The following is a 17,163-nucleotide window of genomic DNA, read 5'->3' as shown; positions in this document are numbered from 1 at the left end:
TTTGTAGTGTAATTTGCTCTCTTTCAAAGTTCTTTCTGTAACTACAAGATTGGTCTTATTTTTTGTGATCAGTTTTTCTTTACTCAGCCGTGGGTTAGGTAATATAATAATAATAATAGCTGGATTTATAAAGCGCTTTTTGCCTGAGGATACAAAGCGCTGCTATTATTGCCCCGGCTTTAGCTCGAGCTACCATCACCGGCGCTCAGTGCATGCAAGGAATTACTCCTGCCGGGTACCCATTCACCTCATCTGGGTCGAGTGCAGCACAGTTTGGATAAATTTCTTGCTGAAGGAAAATACGCCATGGCTGGGATAATATGGAAATTATTATTAAAAAGTATAAATTGCGGAAAATATTTGATCAATTTCAATAAACTTTTATATAGGTACATGTAACACAGTAGTATGCCTTTTACAATTCTCCTTGATTTAATGTATGACATAAAAATTGATATTTGTATTAATCAACCTGAAAACTCAAATGACATATCTGAATTTTCAAATAATTAGGGGTACATCATGGGCTGGTGGTTATGGGTCCTAATTTCACATAAATGGTAATGGATTTAAATCCCATTCATAATAATCTTGCTCTTCACAGGTGAGGTGAATGGGTACCCGACAGGATTAATTCCTTGAATTTACTAAGCACTGGAAGTGTCACCTTGAGCTAAGGCCTGGCTAATGATAACATTACACCTCAGAGTTGATCATTTGTAGATAGACGGAGCTATATAAGTAAAGGAATCTGTTAAAATGTTCAACTGGAAAAACACTCCTTGAAAATAGAAATACACTCTACATGTGTTTTTCTCAGTTGTTTTTAAATATCAGTATTTTCCCCTCAAATTTATATATTTTTCCATTTTTGTTTTCATTTTCAATTTACATGTATATATGCATACCAGTTTACTTTGTTCTAGTTGTCACCTACATATTTTAAAGTTCAACATTTTTATTGTTCATTTTGTTTTGAGGGACCGTTGTCATCTCGAGAGGTAATGAAAATATTTATGATTCAATCTTGATCTTTTAATGCTTATCCTTTATGAGAAACAATGAAATAAATCAATAATCCCTTTTAATTTCTGTATCATTATTTGCTAATTATGAAAAAAAACTTACATTTTACTTATATTTCTTATAACCAGTTTCATACTCTACTATGAAATACATTATTTTATTAAATCCATTCATCAAAATGGCTTTCCTTTTTTTTCAAAAACTTCAAACTAAGAAATAAAATACATATTTTTGTTAACACTCCATGGTTGCTTAATTCATATGATTTATTGAATAATTGCATGCAATTATTCATACATTTTAATGAAATCAAATATTTTACTACTTTCTTAGAAACAAAATTTGAAATATAAAACTAAGTATCAATTTGTAGCAAGAATATGGGAAATAAACACAGTCTAGTTTGTACAATCAATCTGAGCAAACAATATTCAGTTATCCAAGTTTTACTATTGAGGAGGTTAATACCCCTTTCAAACTGGTCTCTTCTGCGGCGAAATTTGATGGCGAACTTCTCCGGCACGCATTTCTTACTTCCCCGGCGAAGAAAAAAATGTACCCTTTCGCACCGACATCTCTTATCTGGCGAAAATCCAGGAGCGATTTGCTTGGGCGGAAGTAAGTGCAGACCTGGTGTCAATGAAGGCGTGCTTTAAAAAAAAATTCTGATATCGCTCACAATTGTACTCTTTCCTTTAATTAATTGCAGATACCTAATCAATAACATTAGTGAAGTTTTTGAGATGACAGCTGGTAAAGCAGAAAAACGAAAAGAAGATTGTAATATTACTTCTTACTGATTACAAAATGATGTGAAACAATCAAATATTGGTTGAGCATCTTTTGTAGTTATAAAGAACATTGGTATAAGGCAATAAATCATATTAATTGTGAAAATACTATGTTAATTATCTCTATTTCTCCTAATGCTCTTCACAAATTTATTAACTTGACAAGAAATAAAAAAAAAAAAATCATTTATCAAAATTCATTAGACTACAATACAAATGAGATAAATGAAATTTATATACAATTACATTCTACTCACGAAGTCACATATTACTTAAATCATATAACATTATACTTAAGGGATGGTCCGGGCTGAAAATATTTATATCTTAATACATAGAGTAGAATTCACTAAGCAAAATGCCGAAAATTTCATCAAAATCGGATAACAAATGATAAAGTAATTGAAGTTTAAAGTTTAGCAATATTTTGTGAAAACAGTCGTCATGAATATTCATTAGGTGGGCTGATGATGTCACATCCCCACTTTCTGTTTTCTTATGTTATTACATAAAATCATAATTTTTTCATTATTTCATACTTGTTTTAATAATATGTCTCCCTTATAATGAAATAAGTTGCAGCAATAAATATCTAATGCACTAAATCAGTTGTCAATCCAATTTTTCTAGTTCTTGGAGGAAAAAATTTGAATAAACTTAATTTCATATAATAAAATACAAAAGAACAAGTGAGGATGTGACATCATCAGTCCACCTAATGAATATTCATGACGACTGTTTTCTTTTCACAAAATATTGCTAAACTTTAAAATTCAATGACTTTGTTATTTGTCATCCGATGTTGATGGAATTTTCGGCATTTTGCTCAGTGAATTATATTCTATTTATTAAGCTATAAATACTTTCAGCCCGGACCATCCCTTTAAACATTGAGAAAAGGTTCTGAAAGTTTGTGAGGGTTCATGAATTTTTAGTGCTAGATTGTTCTAGAAATGTGATGCAAGGGTGATGGACATGTAGATCTAGTTCATGTCAAAGTGAGTTTTGTTTTTCTTTCCATCAAGATAAGTGAACATTTTGAAGAAAAACAAATCATGTTCATGTCCTTTACCTGTGCTTTGATAAAACAGTTCAAAATCTGCCTCATTTTCTCCTCTTAACTGTACATCGGATCATGACTAATGCTTTGTCATACCTTCTGACTTGGCCACGTAACTCGCATTTCAGCATACCCTAATAAACTGAATTACATGCGTGTTGATTACCCATTACTAACATACTTCTGCCAACATTAAATACATCTTGATTTGCCTTCATTGATCTTTCTAAAAACTTAAATTTATATTGAATCCAGAGGTCAAATTATTGAAAGTAGTGTTTGTACTCTGACTATGTATGGAGTCATAACAAATGGAGAGAAGCTATTAAGACAAGCTCGAGATGATTTCAATTTGATTGATGACCTCTTTCTATCATACTAGATTATCTTTTGATAATCCACATTGCATTATTTATACACATTTGAAAACACCCCTTTTCATTGTAATTTATTGGTAATTGTGATCAAAACGATGAAAGTGCAAATGTACACTATTTATTTGAAAAACATACATTGTAACCCTTCATATTCTAAGATTATTTCAATGATTAATATGTTAACAACATGTAATATATATTAAAGAAAAACCTCATGACAAGTATTTATAAGCTCAACTTGCTGGATAGATAATGGTGGTTATCATAATTTATTAGGTAATCATTGTTCTTGGTCAACACGGTTTGATCAGGGTTTGATAAAAATATACCACCCTTCACCCAGGTGAGGTTAATGACACGAACTTGAAGAAGTGCTATAGAGGGGCATTGGTTTTTATGCTAAACAATAGGGTTTAAAGAGTGCAGAATTTGAAAGTTACAGTACATGTATGTGTATATGTTGAAACCCAAGTACCCATTTTTTAAAGTGTAATTTAGTATGAATTATAATTTCTATGTAGATTTCATTATCATTTATTTAATTCACTGTCAAGATTATGATTATCATTATGTAGTTGTTGTTATTGTCTTCACCATCATCATATTAAACAGCATGAGAAATATTTCATTACTAACTGGAAATTGCATTGTTTTTGTATTATTACAGCCGAGTAAAGGATAACTCTAACAACATTGCTAAGCTTACTATGGATTCATCTTCCCTATGGAGAAGATACAGTGAGTTTGAACTGTTGAGAAACTATCTGGTTGTCACTTTCCCACATGTTGTAGTACCTCCCCTACCAGAGAAAAGGGTAAGTAAGAGAACCCTCTGCGGCTGTGTTTACTCACACTTTTCTACCCTAGAATCATGCTTTTCAAAGATTAAGTCCAAATTACTTGTACGCATGTGGTCAATCAGTTTATTAAAAGGAATACTTTCAACCCACAAATCAGGGTTGGCATGTTTTAAACGGTGTGTTTTAAAACATGTTTTATTAAACATGTTTTAAAACACCAGTTTTTTTAACCAAAAAAACGTGTTTTAAAACACTGCATAGGCTTTTGTGTTGTAAATTTGCATGGATGTGATTTTAGATGAATGTTTTTTTCATACTTTTATTTCTGAAGAGGTGTACTATTTTCTAGATAACTAATTAAAACTCTTTCTCAACACCACTCTTTTTTCTTTTCTTTCTCTTTCCCCCTTCATTCTCCCTTTCTCCATCTCTTTGTCATTTTCCTTTCTTCCCAGTTCAATTTGTGCATCAATCCATATTAATTAAGAATATTCTTATTTTAACAAACATATCTCATTGTTGTGCTCACTTTTTGGACAGGGAAAGAAACACTATTTAAAATAAGCTCAAATACATAGTAGTACTTGAATGAAATGGAAGTGTTGCACAAGCATAATAATTTACAAACCTCCGCCTTGACTCCGACATGATCAAGGTCAAATGTCAATGAACGTAGTATTGTATCATTAAATGAATGGTGTTTTTTTATGAATAATTATTTTATAGTAGTTTTCAAAGTCAGCACTGCTGCTATATTGCATCACGTGATGCAGGTTATACAGCCAGAGGCATTCCACTTGTTTTTGTATGCACTTGATCTAAATTCCTCAATTGCAAAAATAAGCAGTTCAAGGGCTTTATTTATAACATGTGTATGTACATGCAGTATGAGTAATAAACTTATAAAATGTCAACTTTAGTGGGTTTTTTTTTTTGGCATTCAATTTCCATGATTTAGTAATTTTGGGGGAAATATGAACTTTTCGTTTGGAAATTCAGTAACAAAAATTGTAGTTTTCTCTTACTTACTCCAAAAATGTATTTCAAACATCAAGAGCTTAAATCAGACTGTGTATGGTTTAATTGATTAACGAAAATTTGCACCATTCGTAAAAAAAAGACGTTTTAAAACAATAAAAAACGTTTTTTATTACAACCCTGCCGCAAATATGAAATGCCACCATTTTGCGGTGCCTTTTTGAGATAATTATGTAGATTCTTGTAGTTGTACATTAACATAAAAGTGGATTGACTGCAATGGATGTCAATCGTGATTCTATCACGGATCTTCTTTTGAATTGGACCTTTATTACATAAATACCAAGTTTCTTCCTTGGTCAGTGTGGTGGGTGGGCTTTAAAGACAGAAAGGAATACAAGTGTGATGGAACTCTCTCTTGAAATAATCATGTCTACAAATTACAATTATATTTGTGGTTCTTGTTTGTGGTACTAGCCTAAGAATTATGATTCAAATGTATTAAAGTAGAACAATGTTTCCCTCTTTCAGTCTTTTTTATAATGTACCGTACATATTTTACAAATTTAAAATGGCCCCATACTGTAATGATTGAACTGTGACTTGTTTCTTGCCAAGAAATGATGGATCCATTGTCACCCAGTATTTCTTTCAAGGTTTTAGTTCTTGTTTCGATATTGGGAGAAGGTTGATGAGGATTAGACTTAAAGGTTGTAAGAAACTGAGAAGAAGTACAAAGCCGTTCTTGAAGTAATTCTTCTTGAAATGTCATGGAATTTCGATGAGCATTAAGCTAGAGGAGATATATGCACACAATAATGTAGCTTGCATTTTAGAGAATTAAAGTTAATACAGTGCATAAGTATATGATCTGCAATCAAAATCTGTTGAATAATTTTTTATAAATATTTGTAAACATATTTGTAAACATATTTGTAAACATTCTGAATATATGGTGTTGCTTTCCAATATAAATTCAAGCACAGTTTGGTATCAAGACAAATTGTTTACATTGACTATTTATGTTTCTAGTACATGTAGATAGACTGCTTTGAAACAGATCCTCAAATTTTAATGTCACATACTGATACATATGCTGGAGACATGTAAACACACTTCCAAAACTCCTTTGCATGCATATTAAGTTGATATTGAATATTGAATTGAATTTGAACTAATTAAAAAATGATTGTGAGAGTTGAAATCCCAGTTTTAGGCAGGCCTTTGCTCTATAAAAAACCATTTGCTTTCAGTCAAAATCCTAAATGCCAGTCTATCCCTCAACATTGACAAATTACTTTATGGCTCGAGATGATTTCATTAGTAGGCTGTGCAACAGAATTATGGATTACCTATGATTTCGAGCAGGTTTGTTTGATACAATCCCCCCCGGGCACTCGATATATAATGCGTGGTGGGTGTGTGCTGCGGAGAGGACCCCCATTTTTACACTCAAATTTGCGTTCCAAGGTATAGCACTTTTATCTTTTTGAGAAAAAGAACAAAGAAAGCTGCTCCAAAGCATAGCATTTTCTTCTTATCGAGAAAAAAAGAAGAAAGAAATCCATTCCAAGGCTTCGCATATTTTTTGTTATGCCGTTCCAGCCACATTGATCCGCTACAATGAGCTGCATTTTTGGTGAAAAGCGGCCCGCAGAGCGCTGTCTGACCATCGCCTCTGCGTGAGCGCACCCAGCGCCCGTGCCGCCGGGCTAGCTGCATGCACGTAAGCCCTAAGGGGGGGGGGGCACTCAGTATATAATGCGTGGTGGGTATTTGCCGCGGAGGGGACCCCCATTTTTACACTCAAATTTCCGTTCCAAGGCATAGCATTTTTATCTTATTGAGAAAAAAGAGCAAAGAAAGCCGCTCCTAAGCATAGCATTTTCTTCTTAAATCAAGAAAAAGGAAGAACGAAATCTGTTCCAAATCTTCGCATATTTCTCATTACGCCGTTCCGGCCGCATTGATCTGCTACAATGAGCTGCAATTTTGATGAAAAGCGGCCACAGAGCGCTGTCTGACCATCGCCTCTGTGCGAGCACATCCGGCGCCCGTGCCGCCGGGCTAGCTGCATGCATGTATGCCCGTTCCATAGGGATGCATATGCACTCACACGCAGGCGACCCGTTCCAAGGACCCCCGTTTTCACAAAAATTTGTAGTTCCAAAGCCCGTTCTGAGGACCCTCCTTTTTACAAAAAGCCCGCTCCAAGGCCCCCGTTTTTTGTCTCGCCTGCGGCACATACCTACCACTTTTTGGGTACATATTCCAAGTCTTAAACAAGTCTGTTTGTAAAATAATATAATGTTGTTAAATGTTTTTCTTCCCTCCTGCTGCTGTCCATTCTTTTTTTTCTTCTCAAGTTTGATGGGGATGTTTCCTTTTTCATTTGGGTAATCAAAGAATAGAATAGACTAGAACAGGAATGGTTTGTCTCGCCTGCATAGCAGAGCCGGACTATAGCATAGGCGCCGCTTTTCCGACGGTGGCGTCATCAACATGAAATCTTAACCAAGGTTAAATTTTTGAAATGTCATCATAAATTTGAAAGTATATGAACCTAGTTCATGAAACTTGGACATAAGGTTTAATCAAGTATTACTGAATATCCTGCCTAAATTTCAAGTCACATGACCAAGGTCAAAGGTCATTTGGGGTTTATGGACTTAGACCATGTCGGGGGAATCAACATCAAAATCTTAACTGAGGTCAAGTTTTTGAAATTTCATCATAACTTAAACAGTTTATGGAGGTACATGTAGTTCATGAAACTTGGACATAAGAGTACTGAATATCCTGCCTGAGTTTCGAGCCACATGACCAAGGTCAGAGGTCATTTAGGGTCAAACTTTGGTCATATTGGGGGTAATTGCTGAATTGCCATCATAACTTTCAAAGTTTATGGATCTAGTTCATTAAACTAGAACATAAGAGCAATGAAGTATCACTAAACATCCTGTGAGTTCCAGGTCACATGACCAAAGTCAAAGGTCATATAGGGTCAATGAACTTTGGCAATAATGGGAGTATTTGTTGAATTACTATCATAACCTTGAAAGTTTACGAATCTAGTTCATAAAACTTGAATGTAAGAGTAATCAAGCATCATTGAACATCCTGTGTGAGTTTCAGGTCACATAACTAAGTTCAAAGGTCATTTAGGGTCAGTGAACTTTGACCATGTTGGGGTATTGTGGAATTGCCATCATAACTTTGAAAGTTTATGGATCTAGATCATGAAACAAAGACAAAATGGTATTAAATCAAGTATCACTTATTGTTTGGCACAAATCTTAGGTTACATGATCAAGGTCAAAGGTCATTTAGGGTAAATGAATATAGTTTTCTATTATCATAAGAATGTTCTTTTGTGAATAATTATTCATTAGTCGTATTCAAAGTCAGCATAGCTGCTACACACCCTCTCGTAATCTTTGTTCAATCACTGACACATGCAGACTTCGCATTCCCTTGTCAAAACTTTCCTCTGCCGAAAAACGTTTTGCTGTAGCAGCTGCGAAGACTTGGAATGCTATCCCTCTTTCAATAAGAAATCCTTCCAGTGTTCTTGGCTTCAAATCTTCCCATAAGTCATACCTTATTCCTCAATAATTAATTTCCCTTTTTATCTTGAATATTGTGGTAATTATTGCAAATGTTGAATTATTATTCATACATTGTACGCGCTATGGTACTTTTTGTTTTTAGCGCCTCTAAATATCCATTATTATTATTATTATATTGAATTGCATAATGCAGGCGAGATTGCCCGAGGTGTTCCACTTTTTTATGATAACTGGCAGCCAGTGACTGAAATATATACATGTACATGTATGTTTACATAGCACAAGAGCATACAAAAACACAATACAAAGAATAGATAAAATTGAATTAAAAAAATATGATAGGCACTAAATACATGATAGCATTGCCAAGTATTCAACAACCATGCTCGTATTATTTTGTATTCTCTTTTGGAATCACTTCATCTATATGGAATCCACATTGAAGAAAATCAGTGATTTCCTTGAAAGTTTATTGTGATGTATCATGGAATCTCCTTCTCAGATGATGGCAATGTGGCAGCAGTTATCCACAGTAGATAACTTTGATGCAGACTTTGTAGAGCGTCGTCGTATTGCTTTAGAGGGCTTCTTGCAGAGAGTTGCTGCTCATCCATTGCTATGTCAGGATGAGCTGTTTCATGGTTTCTTACAGGATGCAGAAGGTTGGAAAGAAAGGGTTCACTCCACTGGCTTCCAAATAAAGGTCGGAAAGAGTTTTGCAAGTCCTTTTTTCATAAGTTACCATGCAGATTTCACTATGTTAGTCAAGATACACATTCTTGTAGAAACAGTTCTGATGTAATCTATAAATCATTGTGAAAAGGTCTCTTGTAATTGCTGATAAATAATTAAACTAATTATTATATTGAATCCTTGCCATATGAACTTTGATAGTCATGCATTCACTCACACATGATATGATGGATGACCCTCTTTTCTTATTTCATACCAGAATTTGCATAACATGTGTAACATCTTTCACATGAAGACAAACAAGATTTATGCAATCCCAAGATATGACTCAGGCAGACACACCTGTATTTAAATTCTGTATACATGTACATGATTGTATACATGTATTTGAAATTATGATTTGATATTGATTTATACCTTCATGTTTTGAAGCTGTTTTATAACATCATAATCTGTTTCAGATTTTATCCACCTTTAATATTGATATCTTTGCTTAACCCTGTTGACATTTTCCTAATTGGCAAGTTAATGTTGTTAAATGTGCTATTTGTATCATTAACATGATTTTTTAACACTTTTCTTTCTTGTGAGGTTTGTAATAGCATTTTATTTTACTTCATTCATTAACAGCAAGATTCTCGCCTCAAAAGCCTGAGTGCCTCATTTAGACTCAAGAAACCAAACAGGTATACTGTCTATTGGTTCATACAGTAAAATAGGACACTCCAGTCACACATCAAATCAAAACATCAATGTATAGTCTCCACAATGCATGTGAAAAGAATGTGGGATATTATAAGGATCAATGACCTCAGGAGCATTGTTAATGATAATAACCAAAACAAAACATTTATTAGGCACTTAATACAATCTTTTCCAAGTCCATGGCATATATCTTAACATCAGGCATCATATGCCTGCTATCGTATGCAAAACCTACAACTCTCAAATTCAGAATAATTTTTCAATTAACTTAAATGAGGACTGGTCCCGTATGTTCTGTCAAGGACAATAGTTTCCCTGATTACAATTTATTTGATAATATTGACCTTGATGAGTCGAGCATTTAATACTGATTTATTGAAGAAAAAGAGATAGCAAAATACTAGGAGAGTTTATTTATTGGTTAAGGTTCATAGGAAGGAAGGAAGATACAATGGATCGATAAGTTAAATGTAATTTCACAGGAAAAGGAAATTCCTGAGAACCATTTCTTGTATGTGTTTAGTCCTATTTTACTATCACAAGAAGTTCAGTATGAAGGCTGTTTCCTCCATGCCTATTTTGTTAACGCTTGATTTGTTATAAAGCTTAGTCACTCAATTGACCAAATTCTGTGATAATTGGACATTTAATACTTTGGTGAGATTATGAGAGGAGGGAAGTGGAGTAGACAAAGAAATTATAAGAAATATAGATCTTATATGATCCTCCATAGCCAAATACTGAATTATTCAAATGATTGTATCCGGGCCCAGTAATCTAAAACATGCAATCAATTGTACAGTTAAGCATTACTGAAAATCTATGACAAACCTTGTATTAATAACGATCGATTGTAAATGATAATTGTGTCTCATAATGTTACATCCCCAGGTCTAATTCCTAATAGCTAGCCTTGTTAAGTTATCTATTCCCTTTAGAAGCTATCCTTGTAGATGTCAAAAATATATTCTGATGTGATATCAGATGTGAAGAGAAGAAAATAAATTTGCTTTGTAGATATTTTGTTATATTTTGTTATGATCTTCAAGTATTTGGTTCCGCAAAATTGTAAAATAGCCTTAAAAACGTAATGTCCTTAAGCTTTTCAACACGCCCTCATCGGAGTTATATCACACGAACAAAAAGAATGCAAGAACAAAACAATATATAATAGAACAGAAAGAGCTTCAATTAACGGCTGTTACTTCATTGTAAGCCTAATTTGTTTACCTTGATACCCAATCACAGCCCGTCGTTTAGCGTCCATCATCTCTTTCGGTTCTATTACATATTGTTTCTTTCTATCATTCTCTTCATTTATGCGATTTTACTCTGAAGAGTGCATGTTGAAAAGTATGTCCGTTTTTAAGCTATTTTACGATTTATAATCTTCAATGGATTATCTTCATATACAAAGTGTGTTTACAAGATTATACGATATCTATTTTTTTTTTCTATTTCTTTGTCTTGAAACTATATGTTTTATTTAAAGACAATTTGAAGAACTGAAGAGCTATGCCACTGACCTACAGAATAATGTCACATCAATACTGAAAATCAGATCTGTAAGTATTTTAATTACCATGTGGTATAGAAACCCGCCCTTGTTGAAAATTAGTCATTATCCTATCCATGCATCCAGTATCTAGGTTGGACATAAATAAACCATTATTTTCAATTCAGTTGAAGAGCCATCACCATCCCTGAGAGATATCTATGTTTGGGCTTATTATACATGAGAGTGATACAAGTTTATTCCACCTCCACAACTCACATATATAGTTACACATTGTAAATTAGCTAAATTCTTTCTAATTTCAAGAGTATGTTGTAGAATTCAACTCTCTTTCTCAGGAATGATGTTGACAATTTGAAAATGAAGAAATGTTTCTGATATATTAAAGGGATGGTCCAGGCTGGATATGTTTATATCTCAGTAAATAGAGTAAAATTCACAAAGCAAAATGCTGAAAATTTCATCAAAATTTGATAACAAATAACGAAGTTATTGAATTTTTGATATTTGCATTATTCCGGTAAAACAGTTCTAGGTATGTCTTCATGAATATTTATTAGGTGGGCTGATGACGTCATGTCCCCACTTTTTCTTGTGTATTTTTTTATATGAAATTAGGTTTATTCAAGAATTTTATACCAAAAACTAAAACAATTAGATTAAGTGCATTAGTTATTTATTTCCGCAACTTATTTCATCATAATGGAGACACATAATTTACACATGCATAAATAAAATGAAACAATTATGATTTCATCTGATAACATAAGAAAAAGGAAAGTGGGGATATGACATCATCAGCCCACCTAGTGAATATTCATGACGATGTGCAGATAACTGTTTTTTTTTATACAAAATATTGCTAAACTTTAAAATTAAATAACTTTGTTATTTGTTATCCAATTTTGATGAAATTTTCAGCATTTTGCTCTGTGAATTTTACTCTATTTATTTAGATATACATGTATATATTTTCAGCCCGGACCATCCCTTTAAGTCTCTAATGGAGACTTAAGATAATTTTGAGCTTAGATTTTTCATAGTAATGTTAATATGCTTACCAATTGAAACCAATGTTATCCTTTTCTTTCCACAGAGACTATCAGATAGACTATATGGATTACATAAGATCCATGGTAACTATGGGCGTGTCTTCAGTGAATGGAGTGGTATAGAACAAGAGATGGGGGATGGTTTACAGAGTGCTGGTCATCATATGGATGTGTAAGTCTGTATTAGCCTCGCAGTATCATTCAGTACATTATATGATAGCTTGTTTTTACAAAGCACTCAAATTCTGAAGGGGAAAATTTATTCAAGAAAGTTCAAAATAATTAAGGTCAGCTAGCAAAGAAAAATGTTTAAGTTATAAAATTGATAGGACTGTATGTTTATATTGACAACTATCCTGTGGCCATAGACATTATTTTTCCCATAAATATACTTATCTTTACTATGTGGCTTATTAATAGATGATCTCAAATGTTCATTAGAGGCACATTTTGGGGTCATTGTCCAATTTTTTTGTTCAGCTTTTGTTTTCATGATAACTATTTTTTCTTATTTACAGAGTAGTTTCCTATTATTTGTTTTTTTGTTTAAATTTAATTGTATCAGAGTTTTGGGTTGTTTTGGAGGGTCATTTTTGTTGATGTGTATTAAAACTTAACTTTGTTTTTAAATTGTACTTTAATGTTAGGTATCATCTATTCTGATTTTTGTGTTTTCTTCTATTTTAGGATCATGTTTATATTTGCAGTATGAGGGAGCTCCAACTTGCGCTTTAAAGTGATTTTGTTTTTCTTTTTGTTTAAGGTACAAAGATTATATTGATGATTATATGGCAGAAGAGGAACAGATAGCTGATCAGCTTAAAGAATATATCTATTTTGCTGACTCACTGAAGTAAGTACTCCTCAATGCTGTGTTGAATTAAATAATATCATACAAGCTTTGTACACCTTTGACTACCTGTTGGGAGTAAGCAGTGGTTTTAATGTTTATAGTTGACTTTATTCAATCAAATTTCTATCCATGAATAGAAAAGTAATGTTGATAAAGTTGCTGCACCTTTTCCAAAGAATCATAAGAAAAAAAAACCCTGATGTATAAAGAAAATATATTTGTTGTACTTTTTTATTAATTTTCTGATGTTGGCTAAGTGTCTAAGTGCTGAATCAGATTTAAAAGAAATGAGTTTACAAAAGCAGATAAAAAATTGTACAGGTACTTTAGGAACATCTGCAAGACCAACATTTATCAGTTCTTTAATTGTTTAGGTATTTGTTTGTGCCTGATATTAGTGCTTACTGGTTTAAAAAAATGATTTGATCACTTTTCACCTCAAGGGAACTTGACTGCTTCACCATTCCCATTGTCCCTTCTTCTCTCAATTGTCATTCTTTTCATTCACTTCACAGTTTATCAACTTTCAGAGATCATTGTTATCATTTTTTAATCATCTCTAATGTGTTTATGTTTTTTTCTGTATTTTCAGGGCAGTATGTAGGAAACAAGAAATTCTACAGTTTGAACTGGAAAGATGTGAAGATTTATTGAATTCTAAGAAACTGCAGAAAGACCAAATAACTGTAAGAAGGGATTTCAAAAGGGAAAGGGAAGACAAATTTCTTTCTGTTGTGAACACAAACATGGTAACATATTTAGAAAGAGAAAGAGAGGGAAGAGGGAGAGGGCTTTAGTAGTGTTAGTACAAACTGATATCTACATGTATATTACAAAGAAGTAGTAAAACAGAGCAGAGCATAGAGCAGAACATAAAAAAGAGGAACAAGACAAAGAACAATAAATTGAGAATAATAGAAAAGAGAAAAATTGAGCCAATCATTGATTCTTAATACACATATATAGTGCTGGATGGTGTTAATAGCCCAAATGAATCAATAAATTGCATGGCTTGTCTGTATCTTATAGAAGCTTTACATCCATTATAAACTATATTGAACAAAATCTAATGAGAAACATCTAGACTGATGTCATAAGAGATATGAAGAAGTAAATTGAGCCATCCTCTTACGGTGATATCCACATGATAATAGTTTGATACTTTCTTACTGATTGCCAACAATGTGTCATGCATCTCAACAGAGACCTAGAATAAAGATAGAGGAAGGTCCTGGTATGATTAAATTAAAGTCATTGCAAATTATTTTTTTATGTTTCCTAAAATTGAGACTACAGCATTTGACTATTGATCACACAAGCAGACTTGTCATTCATTTATTGGGGGCGAGTGTATATGGTTATGATTATGATGATGTGTGCTTTGTTAGTATAGGATTATTAAACCTCACTAAAAGTTACAGGGAAAGAACAATTAAATAATTCAAACTTTCTGTAAAGTAGGAAATGAAGGTATACGTTTAACTGCTTTCACTTTTTGATTTAAGGTATTTTATTGAGGAGACGATGTTACATTTTATTGTGCATGATAAAACAAAGCAATATCACGGCTGATTGTGAATTCCTTTAAACTTCACAGAATATGTGTAAATTGATGTGAAGAGAATCTGGGAATCCTTGAAAGATTGTAAGCTCCTGAGATATAATGTGATGTATAACCTCTATGCGCTCTCCTTGTAAAGTAATTGAATTTCCTCTCAGCAATACTCTTCAAAGACGGGAAACAAAAACAGTGATGTATTGGCAATATCATACTATGTGAGCTCATTGATTATACTTATTTCAATCAATTCTTCATAGGTGTCATATTAGTCAATGTTCTGTATTAGTTTTAAATTAGAGAGAAAGTTATTGACACAGCTTTTCTTTATTTGCTCATCATCCTGTACAAAACATTTATTTTTAGAAAAAAATGAGAGACCTTTAGATTCTGGAAGCATTTAGCTTTCCTTTACTGTCTTTTCCTATCAAGAAAGTTTTTTTTTAAATTATTTCAGGGTAAAGCACCTCAGAAGGTGTTTTCATTCCGAGGGATGACCTCTAAGCTGTTTGGTCAAGATAATGCAGAGACCAAAGAATCCAGAGCTCAACTCATTTCTGATCAGATAACAGATGCTGAAGACGCTGTAGAGAAAGCAAAACAAAATATACAGTAAGTAATATTGCCCCATGTTAGCCAAGAAAATATATAGTTATTGTCTCACCTGCATAGCAGAGTGAGACTATAGGCACCGCTTTTCCGACGGCGGCTGGCGGCATCAACATAAAATCTTAACCGAAGGTTAAGTTTTTGAAATGACAGCATAAATTACATGGACCTAGTTCATGAAACTTAGACATAAGGTTAATCAATTATTACTGAACATCCTGCCTGAGTTTCAGATGTCATGACCAAGATCAAAGGTCATTTAGGGTCAATGAACTTAGACCAATTTTGGGGAGTCAATATCAAATTAAACTAAGGTTAAGTTTTTGAAATGTCATCATAACTTAGAAAGTATACGGATTTAGTTCATGAAACTTGGCCATGAGGGTAATTAAGTATCACTGAACATCCTGTTTGAGTTTCAGGTCACATGACCTAGGTCAACGGTCATTTATGGTCAATGAACTTTGGCCATGTTGGGGGTATTTGTTGAATTACCATCATAACTCTGTAAGTGTATGCATCTAGTTCATAAAACTTGCACAGAAGAGTAATCAAGTATCACTGAACATCCTGTGCGAGTTTCAGGTCACATGACCAAGGTCAAAAGTCATTTAAGGTCAATGAACTTTTGCTATGTTGGATGTAATTGTTAAATTGCTGTCATAACTTTGAAAGTTTATGGATATAGTTTATGAAATGTGGACGTCTAGGGGTAATCAAGTATCACTGACAAGTCTTTGGTCACATGATCAAGGTCAAATGTCATTTAGGGTCAATGAACATAGTATTAATTATATGAATGGTGTTTTTTTGAATAATTATTTTATAGTAGTTTTCAAGGTCTACATAGCTGCTATATTGAATCGTGTAATGCAGGTGATGCACTCCACTTGTATATTAACTGGCCTTGAGGGGAACATCAAATATATTTCCCCTGACAGAATAATGTTAGCCTGAGTCTTGAGAAGAACCGGGCATATATTTGATGTTCCCTAAAGAGGAGCCAGTCAATATTTTCATTATTACCTACAATTATTGTAATGTCTAATTCAGGCTATTATTTGGAACAATTTAAATGCATGTTTACTTGTCACTACATCTAATTTCAGGTAATTTATGAACTTTATCAAATAATTATGGCTAGATTAAACAGAAAGGAAAGAAAAGGTTCTGAAAAAAGACAAATCACCACCACTTCCTAAAGTGGCATGTTAAGTTAACAGTTTGCCCCCCCCCCCCTTATTCTAATTTCCTCATGATGCCTAAAACACCTTTAACAAAATCTTCCTCTTGCTAGGCTAATACAGAGCTTCTTTTCTGCTTGACTCAAAGTCTCAAAGCTCCTTACACCTTGCTTCCACACTGTCCTCCAGCTATTTATGTTCCCAGCAAATAAATGTACACCCATTATTTCTCAGAGATACCAACATCACATTAGCAGCTGATGCTTCAGCTGATCCTTGAAGCACACTGGGGGTATAATACACAACCTGAGGCAATGAAAACCCACAGGATGAATATTTTCTGTACCATCAAACCTATTTTAATGAAAATCTTGTTTATCAAGTGTCAACAG

General features: G+C 33.3%; 1 protein-coding gene across 2 annotated transcripts in view; it reads left to right on the top strand.

The window, feature by feature from the left end:
• The window catches only part of LOC129256626 (sorting nexin-4-like), a 34,192-nt gene that overhangs the window by 10,730 nt on the left and 6,299 nt on the right, over window positions 1-17,163 (top strand). For both annotated transcript variants that reach the window (XM_064097805.1, XM_054894783.2), the window contains exons 3-10: window positions 3,922-4,069; window positions 9,104-9,304; window positions 9,925-9,980; window positions 11,492-11,564; window positions 12,612-12,739; window positions 13,331-13,420; window positions 14,013-14,106; window positions 15,436-15,590. In XM_064097805.1, coding sequence (XP_063953875.1) covers window positions 3,922-4,069; window positions 9,104-9,304; window positions 9,925-9,980; window positions 11,492-11,564; window positions 12,612-12,739; window positions 13,331-13,420; window positions 14,013-14,106; window positions 15,436-15,590 — 945 coding nt within the window. The remainder of the gene's footprint in view (window positions 1-3,921; window positions 4,070-9,103; window positions 9,305-9,924; window positions 9,981-11,491; window positions 11,565-12,611; window positions 12,740-13,330; window positions 13,421-14,012; window positions 14,107-15,435; window positions 15,591-17,163) is intronic.

The sequence above is a fragment of the Lytechinus pictus genome, chromosome 3 (assembly GCF_037042905.1).
Source record: "Lytechinus pictus isolate F3 Inbred chromosome 3, Lp3.0, whole genome shotgun sequence".
NCBI lineage: Eukaryota > Metazoa > Echinodermata > Echinoidea > Temnopleuroida > Toxopneustidae > Lytechinus > Lytechinus pictus.
The sequence above is the reverse complement of the archived record's forward strand: the minus strand, read 5'-3'. Positions and strand labels throughout refer to the sequence as shown.